Source organism: Struthio camelus, chromosome 1, assembly GCF_040807025.1.
Source record: "Struthio camelus isolate bStrCam1 chromosome 1, bStrCam1.hap1, whole genome shotgun sequence".
Lineage (NCBI taxonomy): Eukaryota > Metazoa > Chordata > Aves > Struthioniformes > Struthionidae > Struthio > Struthio camelus.
In genome coordinates this window covers 160784232-160807995 of record NC_090942.1, presented here as the reverse complement: position 1 = coordinate 160807995, position 23764 = coordinate 160784232, and the positions used below count along the sequence as shown (strand labels likewise).

At 37.4% G+C, this 23764-nt stretch overlaps 1 protein-coding gene across 1 annotated transcript in view; it reads right to left on the bottom strand.

Moving 5' to 3' along the window:
• Positions 1–286: 286 nt before the first annotated feature.
• Positions 287–23764, bottom strand: part of EFNB2 (ephrin B2) — a 46041-nt gene continuing 22563 nt past the window's right edge. The window contains exons 2-5 of the mRNA XM_068927628.1: positions 23335–23618; positions 6513–6605; positions 5640–5753; positions 287–4037 (exon numbers count right to left, since the gene is read on the bottom strand). Coding sequence (XP_068783729.1) covers positions 3655–4037; positions 5640–5753; positions 6513–6605; positions 23335–23618 — 874 coding nt within the window. The 3' untranslated portion in view covers positions 287–3654. The remainder of the gene's footprint in view (positions 4038–5639; positions 5754–6512; positions 6606–23334; positions 23619–23764) is intronic.

Sequence of the window (23764 nt, the reverse complement as noted above, 5' to 3'; positions counted from 1 at the left end):
ACAAGCCCACTGACTTCAAAGGGCTTAAGATTCCTATGTGGATTTTATAATCTGATGATATACATAAGAGAAAGTCTGGAAAAGAAGTAGGTTTACAGAAGTCAGTATATTATAAAGATCTTTCTTTCCTTATAACCCACTAGCAATCGGGGTAGAAAGAGAGAGAGAAAGAGAGAGAGCGCGAGCGAGCGCGGGAGAGAGGCTGGTGTTTTTCTCATTCATTTTTATCTTTTAAAAAAGAAAAATAAAAATGGCATAAAAGAAGAAAATACTTAGAAGGCAAGGTTTCCATAGGAAAAAAATATTTTATTTTTTTAAGAACAAATTCAGTTCGAAACAGACGTGGAATGTGATTTTCATAATTTTCATTTTCTGGGAGCTAACTGCAATGTGGAACTAAAGCAGATTTCAAATTATGACCGGCTAGTTTAAAAACAAAACAAAACAAAACAAAAAACAAAACAAAAAAAAACAAAGAAAGAAGAAATTATTTATAACTCAAGCATAATACTGTATTACTTACAAACTGGACAAAGAAATTCTTAAATAAATATTCATGGTACACGATTTCAGCACAAATATGCGGCAATTTGGCAACCTTTTATACCATTTTTTCCTCAATACAGTGCAAAGGGGAATGACACTGCCTTTAAACAAGCTGTAGCTAAATACATTGCAAAATTCAAATTTTATACAAAACATCTTGCTCAGACTTTATAAAAAACCAACATTGCTCTATATACACAATCTGGTTAAGAAAAGCCATTTTTGTCTTGTTTTCATGTATTTTTTTTTTATTTAAAAAGGCAAATAAGGCTACTGTAACACCCCAAATCCATATACAGTAAATCTGAACCTATTTACAGCATCTTCACTTAGACATGATGGTGCAAATTCCAAGTCGGGTGACTAGGGATGATCATACAAGCAAGGCATTTACAGTAACTTTTCAAAGCTGAACCAACGTCAAATAAAGGAACAGTTGGTAGATTGTCATAATTCTGCACCAGACACAAAACAGACGCACAGTACATTTTTTTTCAGTTGGTTGCAGGTTGCTCTTCAGCAATTCATCTGATTTTTTTCACAGTTTAGTACATAACTAGAATGTAGCTAACTGATGAAGCGTAGATTTGATTTAATAAAAATCAGAATCAGTAAACCCACATTTGCCCTTTCTCCCCCTCCCCCAAATAAAATCTTAATGACTTACAAGAGAACCTTGTATGGATGGATTCACAGAAAGGAAGGGTTGTTGAAAAGAATTACATATGTACTGTAGTTAGTCACCATGGTAACCTTCCACAGAACCATGGGTTGGGATTTTTTGTTTTGTTTCTCTCTTTTGGACCAACATCCCAACATCATTTTCAGGTTCAGGAAACAGAGAGAGTAATCATTTCTATGACATTTTTGTTGTTCTTGTTGTTTTTTTTTTTCTTGCAGGTGCTCACTGGAAGCCTGAGAACCCCAAAATGCTGTTGCTACATTTTCTTTCCAAATCAGAAAGCAAAGTGTTACCATAGTAACATGACTATGTTAAAATGTCTATTTTGCATAGCACATAAAAAAGTAGAGGTTTTTCCCCCCCCCCTCTTTCAGGTGGGGACTTCGGGGGAATAATCATGCTAAAGAGAAAACTTTAACCTGAAACCCCCCTCTATGAATCTCGATGAAATCTGCAGAACACTTCAGCCCATAAGGCAAGGGAAAACACAACACAGAAAATAAATTCCGGAACACCTTGTCATTGTTAAATATGCAATGCAGTAACATTTGATTTCCTGATATTCTGGGCCTTATATTTCCTAGTTTTCTGTTATATGAGATGCCTTTAAAGGGCTTCGGGTCTTTTTGTATATGATTTCACTATTGTTATTTTTAAATGGTCGCTGGTTTTTCCCAGAAGCAGTTTCCTTTTTTAAAATTGAATATATATGCATAAACATACACGTGTGTGTGTGTGTGTGTGTGTGTGTGTGTGCATAAAATGATGACAAGTTAAGACTATGTAATTGCCGCAAATGAATTTCACATCTTCTGGTGTAGATTCTGTGCAATCTCAAAATATATATTAGTAAAAAAACAAAACAAAACAAAAAAGTAAGAAAGAAAGAAAAATTCTCATTTTATATCCCTTGTGTTCTATACACCTATTATAAATAAGACATATCTTCCTTCTCCATCTCAGTGTCATAATTTATTTTATTCTTATGGACTGCAAGAGGTTTGCCGTATGTGCTTTAACTTTGCAACAGAGCACCAATGAACTGCTGTGTCAGTTACAGTACCTACACTCACTGTGCAGGGACAGCACTACCAAAGTGTCAAAAGGCTCAGTCAGAAGAAAATCTGATTTATTTTTAGAAATAAGAAAGTTTTTTTTTTTTTTTTTTAACTACAACTTTATCAACGATGGAATTACAGCTCATTTGACCCATTGGCTTATAATCATCTTGGTCAGATTTGGCTCTCTGCTATTTTCTTAAATGCTTTCCCTGTGTTTAGTATAATGTGATAGTATAGCAGCTGAGTCTGCTTAAAAGTCATCCAAAGCAGACTACATTTTTGCTACAGCTTCAAAGCTGTATGTTTTATTGCCAGTACCACAACAGCCCTGCCCTAATATATCCTCAGTGGCCTACTATTGTCTTGTCCTCTCCAAGCTTGTTCGTTTACTAACAATACCCCTTTGTTCTACTGTATTGAAGGTACTTTTTTTCTGCACACTGGTATTTGATAACCATGAATTCCTTCAAATGCAGCCCTAATCCACTGCGCGTGTTATTGTGTCTCCTACCTGCCTCTTAAAACTCAGCATACCAAAGTGCTGTGCTACCTAAATGGTTTCTTCTTCCCAGCTTCTATTTCTGAGGCAGCAGTACTCAATTGCAACTGCAGTCAGCCCTTCCCTCCACCACCCAGTCTCTCTCCTGACTGTGTTGACAGCCTAACTTTTTGGCTGGAAGGCTCCTTACTATCAAACACAATTTCTATAAACGTATTACCCATTCAAGTGAGGCTGCTGTAGCAGATGGATGGAGCACAGATCTCCAAACATTAATGTTCCATTAGTGATTCAGGAGGTGGAGTGAAAGGAAATCTTACGTGAAGGATGGCAGAGCCCCAGATAACAGAAATAAATGGAACAGTGACGGACTAAAAGCAAGAGAACTTTAAAAGTCTTACTTAGACACCAAGGTCTGTGTGACAAATCCGGTATGCACTGAGAGAGACACAAAAGTCAGAAGATTGCATTTCAAGCTTGATATCCTAGAGCACCTTCCCAGGATGCCTGGAACTATTAACATCCATGGATCACTCCATCTTCCCTTGGCTTTTGTACATGCCTGAATGCCTGCAGCACATGGCTTTGAGGATGATGAATGTAACAAGAGTACAGCAATCAGAATGGGTATCTTCTACATTAAAGTCTTCCAGCTTTTAGTGAATACTTCACTGAGATAGGAATTCTACAGACTAGGTAAGCTGTCCAGCTCAAGTTGGCTCTTGGAGAAACAGCTGTCGCCTTTTCTCCCCTGTGCTTGAGTCAATACTAGCGCACAAGGCATCATCACAAACCCCAACAGAAAGCATTTGACCAGTAAGTTTCCTCTTTGACTCAACTGTACCACGGAGTTGGTTTTATGTTTCTCAGACCTTGTAATAAATGTTTGCTGGACTCTGAGGAGGCATCTCTTGAACTATATACACCGGATGTCCATAGTCGCCGCTGACCTTTTCATAGTGGGGGCAAAAGACACTGTCTGCAGTCCTTAGAGGAATGATAATGTCACTGGGCTCAGAACCATTGTTGTTGCCACTGCGTTTTGGGGTGGCTAATGTACTAAGTGAGAGAGTTGTAGTGTGTTGCGGGGAATGCTTCCTGTGTCTTCTTCGGTACTTCAATAAAAGAACCACCAAAGTGATGATGATGACGATGAAAATGATGCACCCTGATGCAATCCCTGCAAATAAGGCCACCTCTGAACCCAGTATACTGGAATGCCCAGCCTTACTGCCATCTGTGCTAGATCCTAGAAAGAACAGAAATACAATAGATAAAAGTTATTGCCATCCTGCAACCAATTTACGCTTTTAAAAAATGTGTGGAGTAAGCAAGACCGGAAGAATTAACTGACAGCTAAACTTTGACAAACCAATTACCCTGTTAGATAGCTAAATGCAAACAGCCGTAGTCAGCAATCAATATTAAACAAGACTGTGTGTCTGCTGGTCTCACTTTTATGCTGCTCCCAAACCACACTGTTTCATACATCATCATCCATCAGCAGCAGGGACTGGCGTTGACAAGGCAGCCTTTGATGCACACTGCATCTTTGAATAGATGCTGGCCAGCTCAAGAGGGGTGAGACAGAACTTCAAGGGGGAAGTAACACAGGGAAATGCAAATTCTCAGGACAACTGGCACTGTTCAGTGTCACACTGTTCCGCTATTTTATTTTTTAGATATTGATTTAAGTTAAACAGCTCTCAGAGCCTATTTACGTAGACTCTTCTTGCTTGCAAACGAAACAAAGGAGCTTGAGGCAGTGTGGGAGATAGGCGAAAGGGTTATGACATATATCTGTGTGTATTACTTAACTTATACTACTAATAAAATAATAATAAAAAAACACATATATGGAAGCTGGGAAAAGCTCACATGCTCAATAGCCTGCTGAATATTTGGCGCCATCACATTATCAGTTTGTCACAAGAACTAAATGAACGTTCACCTGACACTCCCTCACTTGAAAGTTTGAAATAACTCTTCCCTCTCTTGATGCTCACTCCCAGAAGAATAATACTACAGACCCTAAGTTCACATAACTATGAACTTTTCCAGCCGTAACCTTAACATGAAATTGCTGAAGCCTGCGCAACAACTGCCACATCAAAGATTCATTAGCCTGGTAAAAAATGATGTAGCTAGCAAGGAAAACTTGAAGCCATTTTTGAGACCCTCCAAATCAACTCGCAGCAAGTTTTGCTCTGTAACATTCCAAATTCACAGAATTTTCTTCCAGAGACCTTAAGAGTTGTTTTTTGCTTTTGTTCACCTAATGTGTAAAATGCATTTTGAAGATATTTGTTTGGGACCATCAGTTCATCTTGTCAAGCTAATTATTAAAAAATAAAAACCCACTTTTAATTTAGTGAAGGACTACTCCTTCATGCGTAGACTTTATATGATCAGTTAAAAGATCAGGGCATTAATTAGAGGTGTCTTGAAATAAACTTTATAAACGGCTGTCGAGAACCACTTCATAATGTATTATACGGGAAGAGAAAGACAGAGAGAGTCTTTCATCTGCCAGAGTACTAAATGTAAGGCAGCACTTACCATCGTAAAGCTGCTTAGAGAATGTCCTATACAAAAACTTTCCTGTAAATGAGTGATATTCTTATAAGATGTAATTAACTTCAACTGCAAAGTGAAAGGAGAAAGAGTAGCTATTGCCAAAACTTAAAGCTCCTAGATACTATCCATTGGAGCATCAGAACTCATTTTTGCTTCATCTCAGTATGAAAATATTTATTTTATCACATTTCGGTGCTAAAATAAAAATACACTTGGGGACAAAGGAGGAAATCTGTCAGAGCCACTTCCCAGGTCAAAATGCCACAATATCTACCTGAATGATCCTTCACAAATGGACTCGTCGTGGAACTTTTCCCGTTGGTACCAGCTTCCTGTTCGGGGCGTTTCGTCGGATCTGTATTCCGAGGTAACCCAGCAGAATTGGGATCTGTGAGAAAGAAAAATGATTCACTGCAACTTAGATGTTTGATGATGTTAAGCTTTATAAGCCGGTTATATGTATCTCATGAGACATGAATAGCTTTGAACAGAAGAATCTTTATGCAAAGGACTATGAGATATAAGAATGTAATTTTCCTTTTAAAGTAAAATGGTTATATTAGTTATTTCAGAGGTTCAAATTGTGAGGCCATCTGCAGAAACTATAGGGATTCCTGTAATTGGTAAGAAAAGCTTTGCAGATGACATTTCAGTTTAACCGAGGAAGCTGATTGACTACTAAACCAACTTGTACTTAGAAGAATAATTCTTTCTTTCTGCACAATAGGTTATCTATATACGAAAAGAGACAATGAACAATAACCTCTCTGTAATCAGAATTTATAACAAGCAAACTATAGAAATATTAGCTTCCCTCCTTTCATTTATTTTAAATAATTTTGAATAGTGACGTTGTGGCTTTTGTTTTTAAAATAAAAATAAAAATGATCGAAACACGTTAGTCCCAGGTGACCTTTCCTTCTAGGGAGCTCTCCAATGAAGCGATCTTATTACACTAACCCTCCTCCTGCAGAAATCTGTCAGTAGCTGAGGAACAGAAAATAGGCTCTGCTTTCAGACTATAAGGGAGGAACGACCACACTAGACTCGGTTTGCTCTCTGTTCTACACTATTAAAAGAAGCCTGAAAACTAAAGGGATACTGACACTGATCAAAGTGATTTCATGAAACAGCAGATGGTCTTTACCTTGTCCAACTTTCATGAGGATCTTCATGGTTTTTGTCTGGCACACCCCTCCCTCCTGGTTATCCAGGCCCTCCAAAGACCCATTTGATGTTGCTGATTAAAAAAAAATAAAAATAAAAAAAATAAAATAAAAATCAGGAAATCAACAGGCAAAGTGATGTGAACATGAGTGTCTAAAAGCATAAACTCTTTTAATCTAGCAGGACCTGTTCTTGTTGCGCAGGTTGACCTATGGAAAGTTGTGAAATGTTGAAAGCCAAAGGAATGAATACATTGGTAAGCTGTACAATATATACAAATGGAGGAACGTGTTATCAAGGTTTCAGATTTACCCAGCAACTTTTTTTCTACGCACAATTGACTGACTGACTGCCTTGGACAAAAACAGAGCACCTTCCTAAAAGGTGATGGAGTCGGCTGAAAAGAAAGCCCTGGCAGGCTCAAAGGAGCAAAGCACTGAAAAATCACCTTTTTTTTTTTTTTAAAGCCATATCTTTATAATCACCATGTTACACCTGCTTCCTCTATTACAAATCTCCTGCTGGAAGAAGTGAACACATACAAAAGACCCAGGTGAAAGCTGAGATTCTGCACTGATTGGAAAACCATTTAATATTTTAAAGTACAATCTCACTTTCCTCAGCGTTCAGGAGCATTTGCGGAGGCGGCGGGGGGATATGTTCTATTCTCACAGAAACCTTTTAGCTTACACAAACAAATGGGTGCTTTCCCCGGTGTTTATATTGTTCGCGCTTATCTACGTGCTTGCTCGAACTGCACACCCCCGCGCAAGCTCACTGCGGACAGACGTTGCAAAGCGATTTATGTGTGAAGCCCAGCTCCCTTGGAGAATCCAAAACGTTGAGTCACGCAGTCGCGGGGGTACGTGCGCGCGCTCCAGCCCAGAGCAGCACGGAGCCAGCTCTTGCTTACAAACCCAACCAGCTGCTGGAAAAAAACTCTGCAGCTCCCCAGCTGTGAGGGCTGGGGAGCCCCAGCCACACCACCCTGGGGACCTGGGCGAGCCGGAGCCCGGTGAGACAAATGCACTGGCCTCACCATAACGGTGGCAAAGCTCACACACCGTGGCCAGTCAGCTACATCGCCATTATTTAGGGAATGCATTGGGGTTTTTTTGGTTTGGCTTTGTTTTTTTCTTACGCCGGCTATCTTTCCCGGTATATTCAGAGCGTAAAGACCAGGTTAGGCTCATAAGCTACACTCGCTACCCTGAAAATAACGACCGCCGACTAGCCAGGCAGGCGAATAACAACACCGCAGCCCCCGCAAGCGTGTGCGGATCCCGGATCTATTTCATCTCGTACCCTCGTCATTTCTTGGCGCTATTTATTCGAGTCCCGAAACACACACACAAACAGATGCAAGCACACACACCGATTCCAGGCCACCGACTGAAAACAAAACAAATGGAAAATAAGAGATAACAGAGCTTGCTGCTTGCCGTGGCTCTGATGAACTGCTTAAGCAGCACTTTTCTACTTCCAGCCTCTCTCTTTTCAGCTAGGGATCTAATTCAACAAGGACTTCACACTGTTCAGATCTTTGTTTTTAATTCTCCTTCCTTCTCTTTCGCCTTTCTTGGGGATTTTCTTTCAAATGTAGTCTATGTATGTTTCCTTTTTCCTTCACAATGTCTTCCTAGCCCCATGGTAGTATTTTTCTTGCTCTAATCTTCTCTCTAGCCGTAAAGATATAAACCCCATACCGCTGCTTCCTAGCCTTTGATCTACTTCTTGTTTTTGTTCCCCTTCTGCCTCTTTTGTGACTAACTCAAATTACAGCCACCATACAAACTGCCCAGACTGTGCTTTCTTTTCCTACCGGTCCTTTTCCCTTATACGTGGGCCCTCCCAACACCTCCTCTTGCTCTCGACCCACTGTGAAAACGTGACAATGGAAGTACCTGAAACTTCTTTTTTTTTCTAACTTTCAAAAAAACTTTTTAAAATATAAAAAAGCACAATGAGTAATTTAAGATAAAAGCAGATCTGAAATGTGCCACTGCATTGCCTGGCTCAGAAAATAATGGAGACATATAGTTTTGTTTTCTTTTGTTTTTTTCCAGAGGGGAAAAAAAAATCAATACTAAGAACCAGTTCTGGACATAAATCAAATGTGTCTTTGCTGAAAGTGTTTTTTATGACCTATTTGCCAATGTACCAGCACAAGGACAGGGGGAAAAAAGCAGTAAATAGCAATACCAAAGCTGAGCATCAGCTAAAAGCACAACTAATAAACACCGACTTTGTCTTGCTTTTTTGTTGTCATTTGTTTTTTCATCTCGGCTACGGGGGTTCACATCTCTTTAAACACCTTCTACTTGATTTTAATTGAATAGAGTGCTGATTCTTCTGAACATCAATGCCTTTTTACTCTTTAAAAGCCTATCCATTTAACCTACAGTGCAGGAGACCACAATAAGACGCAGAGGATGCAGTCTGACCTCAGCATAGAATAAGAAAAGTCAGATGGCAAAAAGAATGCAAAATTACTTCAAATACAGTCTGCAAATGAAGGCCCGAATGTACAATGACTGGTTGTGTGCCTGCAAGAGTTCAATCTGCCTCGCTTGCTAAAAGAATGCTTCCATAGCTTTGATGTTAGATGAATGAATTTGCAGAAGTATTCACGTTTCCACAGTTCTTCAAGGGGTTTTCTGAAAGCTTAGGTTATAGCTCAGAGTAGAGAGTGCTACATCCTGAGGAATGGAGAATTTTCAAAGAGGAGAGTTTCAGTGACAAAGCGAAGTTTCAATCTCCGCTTCTCCCTGTAATTAAACCAACGATTACCCAAGGCCACCAGAGGAAATTATTTTTCAAAATTCATTAAGACTATCGAAATATATAACCTCACATATCCCTGGCGTACCAGGAAAAAAGTGGGTAGTTTTAAACACACAGTTTTAAGCTTCAAAAAGCTGCATGGAGAGAGAGAAGTAATCTGGGACATCAGAGAAACAGCTTTATACTGCTAACACCCCTTGACAGTTTAGTGTGCATAAGTCAGAGAAGGGAGCAAGTACAAAATATTCCTCAAACACTTGCAGCTGTCTTTCTGTATTGATCTCCAAGTGAAAATTATACCCACTATGATCCAAGCTCCTCCATTACACTTACAGTCCTGCAGGAAAGTAACCCAGTACCTAGAGTTCTGGGTACATTGATGTTATATTAAAAACCCAAAACTCTATCTGTTTAGGGTGTAAAAGAAACATATCACTAATTCCTCATGTCTAAAAGGGAAATGCTACTCTCACATGCATTTATGTGATCAAATTTTAGAACTTCCATTCAGGAAAAAAAGAATACTTTTTTTTTAAATGTATATATTTGGGTCTGAACATGGATATACTTTAGAAGCGTTTACTCACACATGAACTACCATATACGACTCTCTGCTAAGAAGAACAGATGCTACCTAAATAGTAACATTACTAAACATATTTAATGATTAATACAAAGTTGATCATGAATATTAAATGTTCTCAGCATCACACACTTCACTTTATATTAATATAGCAGCATATTGGAAACTGGAAGAAAGTACAATGTCGCCAATCAGTCAACAAAATATTTTTTAATCTTTTGATGGATAGGTACTGCTGATTTTCTGAGAGCTGTCCTGTTCCACTGGTGCCAATGGCAACACTTCTATTAATTACAGTCAAAAGCACACTGAATTATTCAGTCAACAGTTTATCCATACCTACAAATAAACACATGTAATGGCCCTAAAGCCTCTGTTAATTTTGACATTTCCTGACAAAATCAGAATAATTTACAGGCAATATTTTCATCAGTAAGTAAAAAAATCATGTTTGAGCCCTGTATTAATAGCATGTGTCGGCATTCCTTGAAGTCAACAGCAGCTGTTATTTTATAAGGAATGTTAAGTTTGGGTTTTCAACTTTCAGAAAAACTGAATTCTTACAAAATTATGGTTGAGTCTCCTGATGCAATCTTATTTTGGAGAAGTTAACGTACATTTTCAGTTTCATAAAATACTGCCTTACTTACATACTTACACTTACCTCCCTTACCATAAGATGTAAGGAAATTATTCAGACCAAAGCATACAATACCAGTTCTGCCTTCCCTTGGTTATACATACATACACACACACACACACACACACACACACACACACACACACACACACACACATATATATGGAAATCATGGAAATCAATGTATGGTCTTTTACATTTATTTTAAAACTTCACAAGCTCTGTTTATTGTATGAAATGTATTAGTCATAAATGCAGAGGCAGGGAATGAGTGAGCGAAACAGAATCAGCTGACAAGAACAGTTCCTGGCTATGATTCTTACACAGTCCCTACGGAGAGGAAGTAATATTACATTTTAATATGTCTTCATTTGATTGTTATTACTCTGCCTCCCAGGAGGCTAAGCCACTGCATGGATCTTGGCTGTTTTCAGCCTATCAGGTTGGTAACATTGCTCTAATCAGATGGAGAATTAAGCTGCTGGATTTGTGCCTGTATATAGCTTTTCATTCACAAAGAGATTAGAAATGAAGGCAGAGTCACAAAAATTTGACTTCCTTCACTCTTAAAAATATACATTACAAAATTAAAAAATGCCAACACAATTACTTAAAAGAAAACACCGGTAGACTAAAATCTCAGCCTCTTACTTCAGTCACAATTACTACTAGGCTTTCATGTTTTAGGCTTATGAAAAACATTAGCTAGTTGCCAAATTAAATGTCATATCCTTTGAATCAACACAACTTCATAACTAATTTAATTCTTCAGCTTACATATGAAATGGACCACATGCCTGAAGAGGGAAATTGTGATCGTCCCTTTTACTTTTCCTATGTTAACTAAACGAATCAGAGACTATAGGAACGAATAAGTGATATCAAACTGATGGTGAGGGCAAAACTGGTTTTGTCCCCACTCGGTGTGCTGGATGATATAAGCCATTTAACTAACTATCTTATCAAAAATATATCACTGAAGGTGTCATCAGGAATTAATTGATACTGGTGTGGATCCACTAAGAAGGCAGGGAGAAGAGAATTACAGGTTTCTTTAAGGAAGATCACTACTGTCTAGTAGTAGTCATCTCTAGTTCCTCTATCTTTGTCTGAAACACTGCTTACAATCAGCGTCACTAAATAAGTTTCTTAAAATCAGAGCTAAATAAAATCATACAACCGTATCTATCTCCACTTTTGCTCAGCTGTGCTGTTTCTGTGCACAGAAATGAAATGGAAAAGCCTAAACACTGCCGTAACAAAAATCTGTGAAAGCTTTAGATCCAACAGTAGTAAAAAGTTACTCTTAACGCAAAGCTGCTCTTGATCTAGTATGCAGTCAAAGGATTACTAAGCACATGTAAGGCTTTTGAGGTTTTTTTTGTTTTATTAAATAATAGAACATTATTTTGCCAGGCTTCATGTGTGTGTGCTCTGACTGCTTTCATCTACTTTTGCTCCTTTTAATGACTTTCTTAGTAAAGAGCCAAATAAATAATTCTTCTTTCCCATAAATTATCTAAATTTATGGGACAGGTTTGAGAACACCAAAAATCACATACTCATAAACCACAAATCACAGATCACAACACGAAGGCTGTTTCTACGCTAGCCAGGGATGAAGAACAAGGCAGCTGAGGTAACAGAAAGAGCATTTTAATTAACTGAAATAAAATTCTCTTTTTTTTTTCCTCCACTTAGTACCAATGCCAGACCTGTATGGAGATCTGAAACAACTAACAAAAATCGTTCAGGCCAAAGAACAGGTAGGCTGGCAAATACTGCGTTGGGTGAGCTCCACAAAGTTTAGAGAGAAGATAAAATACACAGTTTCAACTACAAGCAACTAATGGTTTACCCTTGTTTGTAGTTACAAACATTCAGAGTGATATTGACACCTTCCTTTTTTTTTTTTTTAATTTTTTGTTTTTTTAACAAACTGGCTTTCAAAATGTAACTACCAGTAGTCCCAAACTTCAAACTCAACTCTGCTAAAATTTAACTGCATTATGAATGTTTGCACTGAGTACTGTCAATATATAGCTTTGTTTCTATCTGCAGACTGGAGACTTCCTTTGTTTAACTTTTTGTGCTGAAACAATACAACCACATCCTTATTTTTCTATGGATCTTACAGAGACAGAAAAAGAATCTTTAATTAAAAAGACAAAAAGCTACTGAATTTGCTCAATTAATGTAGTATATATAATGTAGGACCCTGAGACAATTGTGAAATATGTATAAACAAAAAAGTAGTTTACTAATCATTTTGCGTTTTTCTAACATGTCTACCTTTTTTTTTTTATTTGTCCTACTTGCTAAGTTGAGGTGGCAGCAGGATTTTGTGATGAGCTACTCAATCTAAACACCATTCAGAAACTCACCATTCGCTCAATCTCTCATCCACACATTTCTTCATATTAATATAGATCTGTTCTTAAACTAAAGCTTCTGGAGTGTTTATTAATACTTCCGAAGCCAGCCGTTTTCTCTGCTGACTAACTATAAACAAAGTAAAAATTCTATGTAAAGGGAAGGACAAGAGGAATTCTCCCTTCTTCTTCAACGCTTCTCATCCTTATCTTTTTTTTAATTAATGTTCTACATTGTAAGACTCAGAATTTATATCTGAACGGGATCCACAAGTTATTTGCTGCAGAGGAAGTAAACAGCAATACAACAAGCAGCCCAATCAGGCTAAAACCAGAACAAAACAAAGTAAAACAAAAAACAGGCCTCTTATCTGTAAGAGGGCAAAAGCTCTGCAGTGAAATTTTGTGATCCACTTTTCTAATCACTACTTTATTCTGTATCTTTTCCAAATGCTAACAATGTGACTTGTACTTAGAAATGGGACTAATGATATAGTGTTCTTTACAAAATTCTCTATAAAATTCTCCATTTATTTTCAAATGTCAAGAGAAGGACAGATATTACTACTGTTTAATGTTTTTATTGGGGTGCAGTGTGGAGAACACCCACAAGCCAGAGCCAACCAGTTCTGTAGTGGAATACACCTTTGTAAATACCTCATATATACCAACTGTTTAATTCCAGGCTTGTCTTTGAAAATCCATACAATCTGCTGTCCACATGTCATGTCATCCAAATGAGAACTCTCTCCCGAGTATGACTCACAAAATAGGTAATTTTTGTAAAATTTCCCCCCTTTCCTACATTCAGAATGATTCTACTAATTCTAGAGAGATGTGGTATCATATAAGAAGAATATAGGTGGTAAAAAAGAAAAGCTCCTTCTCTGTTTTTAAACAAAGTCTTTTCCTTTGCATTGAGAGAAAAAAAAGACAGTGAGTACCACAGAGTCAGAAAGTATCTAGAAAGCTGTCAGATTCAACTGGCTGCTGCCGCCTCTCACTGTGGGAAGAAAACAGCACCATTTTTATCTCTAGGTTAAGGGATACCACACCTTAAGTGTACTAAACAGTAAACTATTTGCTGCATTATTATCCATTAAGGAAGGCCACAGCATCCACCTACTTACAACAAAATCCTCCTTCACGGCTGCCAAACGTCCCTTTTCAAAAAATATTTTGGAAAGATACAGAATTGATTGGAAAAACAAAAAATAAAAATATCTCAATATTATACTGCTACAAATGATACTTTATATCTTTCATTTTAGCTAAGCTTTTATAAAAAAATATGCCAGTTACATATTTCTCATACTGTGAGAAATGTCAGATAATGATCTACTGTACACATGGTTGCTTCCAGTTTACATAAACAAATTATATATTTGTGAGTGCTGAAGTACCCATGGCAGATGTAAGCCCACTAACTATGATGTAGTCAACATACATCAGAATGTATGCATCTAAAACAGATTACTAGCTAGTTAACTTCATCAGCCACGAACAGATATTTTATACAGTTTACCCTTCCTCCCAGCACACTAAGTGCCAGAAGCCTCTCATGGATGGAAAGAAATCTCCCTCCACTACCACAGCAAGCTCTGCTTAACAGTTCAGCTGAACAGAACTAATAGAATTAGTTAGCATTCAAGTTACACTGATTGTTGCTAATGACAAGCAGGCTTGCTGGAAACAAAAGCTGCAGCTTTAACATTAAATGAGGACATATTTTCTGTAGCATACAAACTCAACATCACTCTGCAAGGATGTTCATCTACCCTGAAAATCTCTCTGGTTTTTGTATGCAGCACTTGGATAAGAAAGGGTTATAGTAAAAGTTCATATTAAATAAATAACAAATCCCTTGCTCGTTCTACTGTCACTAATTGCATGCAATGATATTAATGACCCAGTAATTGCTGCAGGAGTAGCACTGAAGTGGAAAACATCATTTTGAGGCAGGGTTCATCTCTAGGTGGTAGGACTTCACCAGTGACTGAGTTAATGCCTAGTGACAGTTTAGAATATAACACTATAGATGAGAAAATGTGCCACTCTCATGGTTATAACAGTTTAGATGGACATGACGTTATTTGCTTTGACCACATAGTCTAGGAGTAACCCCAATAGAGTGCCACAGTTAGAGCTTGCCCTATAGATGAACCTCACTCCTTTCAGGGGAGATGCTCTGTACTATAACAATCTAGAGCAATTTTCCACATGTTTGCTTCAATAAAAGAATACCTTCATCTCCTGCTTCTGCATCAAGCACAACAAAAGTGTGCTTTTACTGCAAAACACAAAAAGCTATTTACATCATCTAACTATCCTTCAGCAACATAGAGTTTCGCACCTTAGTACTTAGATCAGTTATGATACTATTGGATGACTGTGCACTTGGCAGAGATGATCAGAAGTTAAGTACTGTTTTGATTGCTGTATGCTTATGTTTGTATTTAGAACTTTAAAATACCTATAGAATAAAGCTTAATGAGAGAACATCGCTGAAACAAAAGCGATCTGAAGCAAAATTCAGTGCCCTGAATTTGCGAGGTGCTACAGGATCTTTAGGTCCGATACTTTCCATATGAAATTAAGAGGTTTAGCGTCTTTAGAAACTATCACACCAGCATATCTTGGCTCATTTTAAGAAACTCAAAAAGCATGAATATGTAACTCGTCTGGTGTTTAGAATTTTGAAAAGTCAAAGCCAGACAGGAAAGCAGCTACTTTTAATAACGGTGTTCATAGAGTTTTAATATTTCACTAACATTATTAAGTTCTTTATCATTATTTTATTTTGCAACCCAAATTATTCAACAAATGTCTGATTCTGCCACTAAATCTGCCATGGCAGACTCTGGAAGGCAGGTTGAATCATCAAGTTCTAGTAAAGGCAGGGGGCCAGCTGGATGGAGATCAGCTTTGCAGCAGAAGATCTGGGGATCCTGGTGGAGAAGTTGGACGTAAACCAGCAATGTGCCCTTGTGGCAATGAAGGTCAACAGCCCCCTGGGCTGCCTTGGGAAAAGCGTTACCAGCAGGTCGAGGGAGGTGATCCTTGCCCTCTATTCACCACTGGGGACGCCACAAACGGACTGCTAGGTCCAGGTCTGGACTCCCCAGTATGAGAGAGACATTGACATACTGGAGAGAGTCCAGCAAAGGGCCATGCAAATGATGAAGGGACTGGAGAATCTCTCATGTGAGAAGAGGGTGAGGGAGCTGGGACTGTTTGGCCTGGAGAAGAGAAAGTTCAGGGGGATCTTATCAATGTGGGTAAATATCTAATGGGGCAGAAAATAAGATGGAGGCAGAGTCTTCTCAGTTGTGCCCAGTAACAGGACAAGAGGCAATGGACAAAAACTGAAATATAGGAAACTCTTGTTAAACATATGAATTTTTTTTTTTTTTACTGTGAGGGTGGTAAAAAAATGGAACATGTTGCCCAGAGAGGTTGTGGAATCTCCATCCTTGGAGATATTCAACATGTGACTGGACAAGGTCCTGAGCAACCTAGCTGACTTGTTTTTGGGCAGTGAGGTCGGACTAGATGCTCTCCAGAGGTGCCTTCCAGCCTCAAACATTCTGTGATTCTGTAATCACTTGCACTGTAGTAGTCTAATGCATTGACGTGCTAACATATAATACTTGAAAATCCATTCCTTCTCAGCTTCCTTGGCAGGATTTGGATTCAGAGTTCTGTTTCTCTCACAGCAACTTAGAATACTGCAAGCACATAAGGACAAGTCTTCTGCTGCAGTTTACTTATTTTTGCTGTCTTCATCTACTGAACAGAAAACAGATAAATCATGCTAACAATTAAAGTTCTGAATATATATATATATATATATATATATATACATATATATATATATTTTGGTTAAAAACCAGCCTTATCAACTTAACAGAGACTCTTCTCCAAGAACTACTCAGACTGCCTTAAAATTAATCCTACTTTTTCTCAAAAAAATATTTGCATGATTTCTTTGTGATTGAACTGGGCAACCAGAAGATTTCTCATTAGGGTTGAGTTTTATAGTCTGATTTATCAGAAATAAATCCTGAAATATTATTCCTCCAAAGTTTCCAGAGTTGACTAGAACCAGGAATTAAAATCCAAACTGACATTTAACCCTTTTTTTTAGCCATTTCAACCCTGTTCTAGCTAATTAATTTCTCAGACAAACATACACTCTCCTCTCATGTAGGGCAAATAATTCTTCTCCAATTTAGCTATGCAAAGACTTGAAATGTGAAAACAATTTCCACTATTTAAAATCAATTTCATTATAGCCTTTACAAATGCTTGTGCAGTTCTTGGGTTCTTATTTGAGGAATTAAAATACTTTAATAAATAACAGATATAATACAAGCAACTGCATAAAATAGACTTGTCAGCCCACTTTGAGAGATAAATACTCTTCACCAAACTTATACACAAATGAAAGCTAAATGTGTTTGTGTATGCTGCTTATTAGTAGGTTTTAGTTTAGACGGCTACTTCATAGCATAGCATTCCTCCTCAGTATGTCACCTTAATTTAACTCATATTCTGCGTATAAGGCATACAAAATACATGCTCAACCCCATCCTCTTCTGCACGCAGTCCTATTAAAGGTGTATATGCAAATCTAAGAATATATACAACTTGTAGAAGATCAGGGCTGAAGTTGTTTTTGCAAAGTACTTCAAGTGTCCTCTGTTGACATATATAGTAAATACATAAGGTTTCTAAGGGATAAGATTGTGTTTTTCTTTGTGAGTGTACTGCATCTCCAGCATTTATAAATTATTTATAAGTGAACTAAAAACGAGAAAAATAAATAGTGACTAAAAATATTGAATTGCTTCCTGTGAAATTTTAAAATCTGTTTAATTCCTGAGCATTTCCTGAATAATTCTTTCTTCCAGTCTGAATAATAATTATTCATTTTTACCTGATTAAATATCTATTGTGAATACTTTGGGGGGCGGGGAGGGAGCAAATTTATTTTTCACAAGATGCCATCCAATTAACAAACTACGCATTCTTGTCCTTTCATTTCCTTCCTTTGGGAATAGAGCAATAATAACAGATTTCCTGCTGAACTATCTCTGTCTACTTTAAAGGAGATAAACTGTCAGTATTGCCTAGGTAATGGCACTGAATATGAACAAAGACTATCAATCTAAAATAGCCTTATTCTCTTACAAGACCTGTGTGGTCTGGGACAAAACCCCAAAGGAACATGATTCCATTAATCCTGCAGGTCTTGGACTCTGTTAGAAATCTGAAGCTGCACAGAGAGTGATTTTTTTCTTTAATAATATTATTCGTATGAGCTCTATTTATATTTAATTCAACAAGAGCTAAGTGATATTGCTGATATATCCCTTAAAAGACTCTCAGAAAAGTCAAAGACTGACCTCTGGATATCATTTTACATGAGGAAGAAATAATTTATCTTATTTTCTGAGGAAGAGGGAGGAGGAGAAAGGAAGAAAAAAAAGTGATTTATGTACAGCCCAAATCAGGGTGGCTTTTATCACATACGCTTTCCCTAACAACAACAGAAAATACAAATAACATCATTAGATTGCTGAACCAGAGAGTCTTTAAAAAAGCACAAATAATGTCTTTGTTGCAAATGAAAAGGATTTGAAATTCTGATACGGTTTTTGCCATGCTTTTGACTGGCTCAGAATTAACACCCAAATAAAGGAAAATCTACTGTTTTCTTCTGGGTAGTTCTTGCTAGGGGTTTGGGAGGTTATAGGGACTGCAGGCTGAAACTTGTGTCAAAGAGGTGTCAGAATGTTCAGCCAACCAGATTAGCTACTGTTTAAACTGTTTTGTCAGAATACTAAAATAACATTCTAATGTAAATCTACTTGGCTACATCGACATTCATTCTTCCCACCTGGGCCATATTTCAGGGCACAATCTACATTGTCCTTTAATGTGTTCTTCCTCCAATAGTTATTGCCTTTTAATGGCAACAGAAAGACAAAGTGAAAACACAAAAGTCTTGTGATTATTTTAAACCCAGTTAATGCTAAAATCTTAGAATGGCTGTTTAAATTTTAAAAGCCACTATAATGTTGAAGTATTTCTCAGAAATGTAGCACAGTACAATCCTTTAAATCAATCAGCAATTAAATGTATTTTTTTTTAATTTAAGCCAGAGGCCAATTATGTAAGGGTGTCGCTTGAAAAAAAGTTGACAAAAACATTTAAGGAAAGCTGCATATTCCATTTTGCCAATGTCAAAGCCAATGAAAATCATTAGCTTGGTAAACCTAGCTAAGGAGGTCACAAGCTGCGCAAGGGTTTAGAGAAACCTTTTCTAAGGCCATTCTGTAGCCACTCCCAAAGTCTCACGTGTTTCTGAGTGTTTAAAAAACAAAACAAAACTTGCTTTTAAAAATTTCAAATAGGTAAAGACTTCATCGTAGGTAACTCATTTTTTTAACATTCACGAAGATGCTGGCCCATAATCCTCATTTTATTTTATGCAAAAGAGGAGATGAAATGAACAGAGCATGTGCTTGCTTGGCCAAACTATCTCACGAGTGTGATGGTGGGCTGGACCCAAGCGGCACTGCTCTCTTCCCTCTGGTACAGCTTCCTGCAGACTTCGCCATGGCAGCCCCTCAGTGAAAACTCAGGGTACTGCAGGACTCTCTGCCATATGTGACTAAGGGCCAAGTTTGCTGAGAGGGGTCCAGAGACAGAGAAAGCATTTCATAAATCCTGTTAAAACGAACAGAAGTCCTTGAACACAGAACAGCACCCCCTCACCAAAAAATAAACACTTTCGGCATTTTACATATGCTTATCCTACACTAACACATCTCCCCTCCATCCAGGAAATACTGAATCTGAGGGAGGTACTGAAATAACTAGATGATTACCCAAGTGCTTGCAGATCCCCCAGTATCACAGAGATCCCCATTCATTCTGAGTAGTCTAAAGCAGTAAAAAATTCTACTTCAGACACAAAGTGCTGCAAAGACATAAAAGGACTTTTTAATGCAAACCACAGAGTTTCAAATTTGCACACCCTTCTGCTTAACTTTGTCCTTCGCACAGATATTTATGTTGTTGGGCATGATATATCTTCATGCATCTGATTAAGGATTTCCTTAGAGACATATGATATGTTAGCTAAATGGCTGCATATTTTAGGATAATCTAACATTAATATGTCTCAGATCTCAAGTACGTTTGACCTTCCCCAGTTCTGTTGGAAAGAAATCAGGTAACTATAAGAAAATGAATCTATTAATTTCTGAGGAACCAAAAATTGATGATGGCAAAGAAGAGAAAAGCAAGGACATTCTGTTATATCAGGTATTCACGTTCACAATACCATGCAATATCATCTTTCCGAGTACTGCTGTTAGCAGCATTAACTCTTCAAATCCTGATACTCTTAAATCAAGGAATATCTTGCTCTGCAGTTGTCCCAGAAAATAGATTAGATGACTGTTTTTGGATTAAAGTATCATTAAATGTGAAAGCTTGTCAGAAACTTCTCTCTCACATTTTTACTTTTTCAAATTGTGAAGATACTTCTACAATCTAATTGTTGAACAAGAAAAGTTACATCTTTGTGTTTACATGCTTAGACCAAGGAAAGTAGTGAGTAGAAAAGATCTTTTTGATATATCATTAATATATTTTGGTGATATAAAATTATGGCTTGAAGAATTAATGTACAATCACATTTCCCTAAAGGTACACAAGGTTCAGTAAGCTTCTTCATCCTGTGTTATAACTCCTCTAATTTGCTACTCAAAGGCTCTCAAAATGACTAATCTGATTTGAAATTTTACTGTTTAATACAGCTGCACAAATCGCATATTATTTAGTAAGATGGCTTTAGTAAAATATATTGCATTCTCAAATAATGGCAAGATGATAAAGGTAGGTGATAATGCACAAAACACATTAAAGGCTAACAACAGCCTGCCAAAACGAATAGTATGAGATTCAGGCTGTAGACCCAACCATAACGAACCCTGTAAAGATACAGGGCTCGGTAAACTCTCATCTCAGATTCATTCAATGCTGCCTAGCCGAGGTAACATAAGATCCTAAAATATCTCAAACCCAGAAGCTGGCATATAAAATGCATTGTCACCTTCACTTCAATGCAAAAGGAAAAAAAAAAAGAAAAGAAAAAAGAAAGACAAGAAAAGAAACAAGAAGACAAACTCATAAATCCCTCTAAAAAAGCAGAAAAGGGAGAATGAAAAGAGTAGCAATGTATGTGTATCCGAGTCACTAGGAGACCCAGTACATTCGTCTTTTGGGCTTGAGCACACCTGGTAAATTACAGGGCTGAGAATAGGGATCTAGGTTTTTTTCAAACCTACTAAAATGTATAGGTACCTCTGCTTCAGCTGGGTTAGTATACTACAAATATACTGATAGCTTAGCCAAATGTTTATGTCAGAAGCCGGGAAAGTAATATCCTGTGGCACTCCACTGTTATTGCAAGACTAGTGTGATTTCTGAGGCATTAAGCTGAAGGCTGAGCAAGTTCTATCAACCAAACTATACTGTAATATTCCAGGAAATGCAATGTCTATTATGTCTTATTAGAGTAATGAAATAATTATACAAAACTAATGAAAATGAGCCATACTTAATAATTCTCTGGGTAAATCCATGACATAGATATGACAGAACTGACAGTCTATCAAAAAGTTCCATTTGTGCCCATAATTTTCAAGTAATAATTATAACAGTGCCATTTATTCCATTATAGCTGGTCTGCTGCGGATTTTTTAAAAAGTAGCATTAAATAATGAAGATATTTCATCATTAAAGCCAGCTATTTTAGCATGGACATTTTTATGTTACATTTACGTTCACTGGAATTATAGACAACTACCTCTCATCATCAAATTCGCAGTTTTTACCCAGGTAAATCTCACTGGATTTTGGTGGGAACTTTGCTGAAGTTAAATGTTGCCTAAGTGGAATCAGGTTTTTATATACCCACTGACTAAACAGAGAAAGCACCTACATTAAGAGACCTTTTTGTCAAAGCCTAAAAACTAATAAATGGTGTTTTATGTCTCCCACATTTGTTAATTAGTTAACTATGCCATTTATATTTTTTTATATATATATATATATATAATATATAGATTTATTACAGTGAATTCTTACTTACTTTCTGTGATATACAAGCTACTTCATACATAATGACACAGTGTGTACCAATATTCATATAACTAAGAAGCGATCATTAATTCCATATTAAACACATTTGCATTTACATTTTAAATACGCATGCTTTAAGCCCTTGTAAAATTAACAATTTTTTAATTAAGAATTACTTAGAGCAGAAGACATTACATGAAATAGTTATCACTGCATTTTGATAATCCAGTTTCCAAAGAGATGGGAGAAATAAGATGGACAAGTATCTAACTTCCTTGTAATTGCAGGAAAACCAATGCGTAGCATTCACCCAGCTCCTACTAACTGGTGATTCTTCCTTAAAGCTCCAAAACCTCAAATGTCCCCAGGGGATGAATGAGATCCTCAGGCCATAGTATTACAGTGACAAAATCAAAACTAATGTAAATTGCTGTATCGCTGATGTCTCAGCTTACCCTAATTCCTGATCTACGTCATTAACTTTACACACCATTAGTAATTCGAACCCCTAAACTCTGTGGGTACCTCTAGATTAGCTTTGAAGCATTAGACCCTGATCAGACTAAAACTCACACAAAGTTTAAAATGTCGGACAAATGCCTGTTTTATACATACTCTTTGGACAAGTTCAAGAGCATGAAAAAGGAGGACACTCAAGATCATGCTAGATCTAGGTTTTGGCCCAAGAACCCTCCTCGCTACAGTATGGACACAGTAGGTATGTATGCAGCTACGCATGCTCAGTCGAAGCCCACTAGCAACCCTCGTGGTGAAATTACACTGGCAAAGCTGGCAAGCAGAGTGACAAAAGGGTGTTTCCTGCAAGAATCCCAGCATCACTCTCAGCAAAGGCCAACCATCTCATCATGCAGGACACCTCAGCTCAGAGCTGCGTGGCCATCCTATTCCCAAGGTTGAGAGATCCTGGGGCAAGGCCAGCAGCGTGGCACTATTTTGGAGTTGTGGGCAGGAAACATATCATAACTTAGCTGCCCACCACTTTTCAATATAAATACGAGACATAAAATACTACTAGTTTTGCACAAAAGAAGCAGCCCCATGCAGGCATAAAAGTACAGTCTAATTTGATTTACATAGACCAAGGGAAAAAAAGATAGAGGCCCTATCGAAATCAGGAATAATTTTTAAAACAAGTTGTCAAGAAAATATTTTCAGAAAAAAAATACAAACCCATTCAAATTCTTCTTAGTTTGCTTATAATGTGCATATATAAAAGAATGAACAACTGTTCTTTTGAACTTACATATGACGTAATAGTCTTTGTTCCTCTGAAATTCCAGGCCCCAGAGATTAGGGCTAAACTCTTGAAATTTGATGGTAAACTTAACATCTTGATCTGGCTTGGCACAGTTGAGTAGAGGTGTATTGTCCTTTTTAATAGCACAGCTATCTGCTTGGTCTTTATCAACCATGTAGACCTTATAATACTCATACTGGCCAACAGTTTTAGAGTCCACCTTTGGGCATATAATATCCAGTTTGTCTCCTATCTGTGGATATAGTACCAATCCTTGTCCAGGAAGGAATCTAAAAGAAAGAAAGAAAGAAAAAAAAAAAAAAAAGGAAAATGTGAGACAGTTCAGAAATATCATTCAGAAAAGTAGCAATTGCAATGGGCAGAAAAGAACAAACAAGCAGTTTCCAAAACCAAAATGACAGAGTAAGCAAACCCG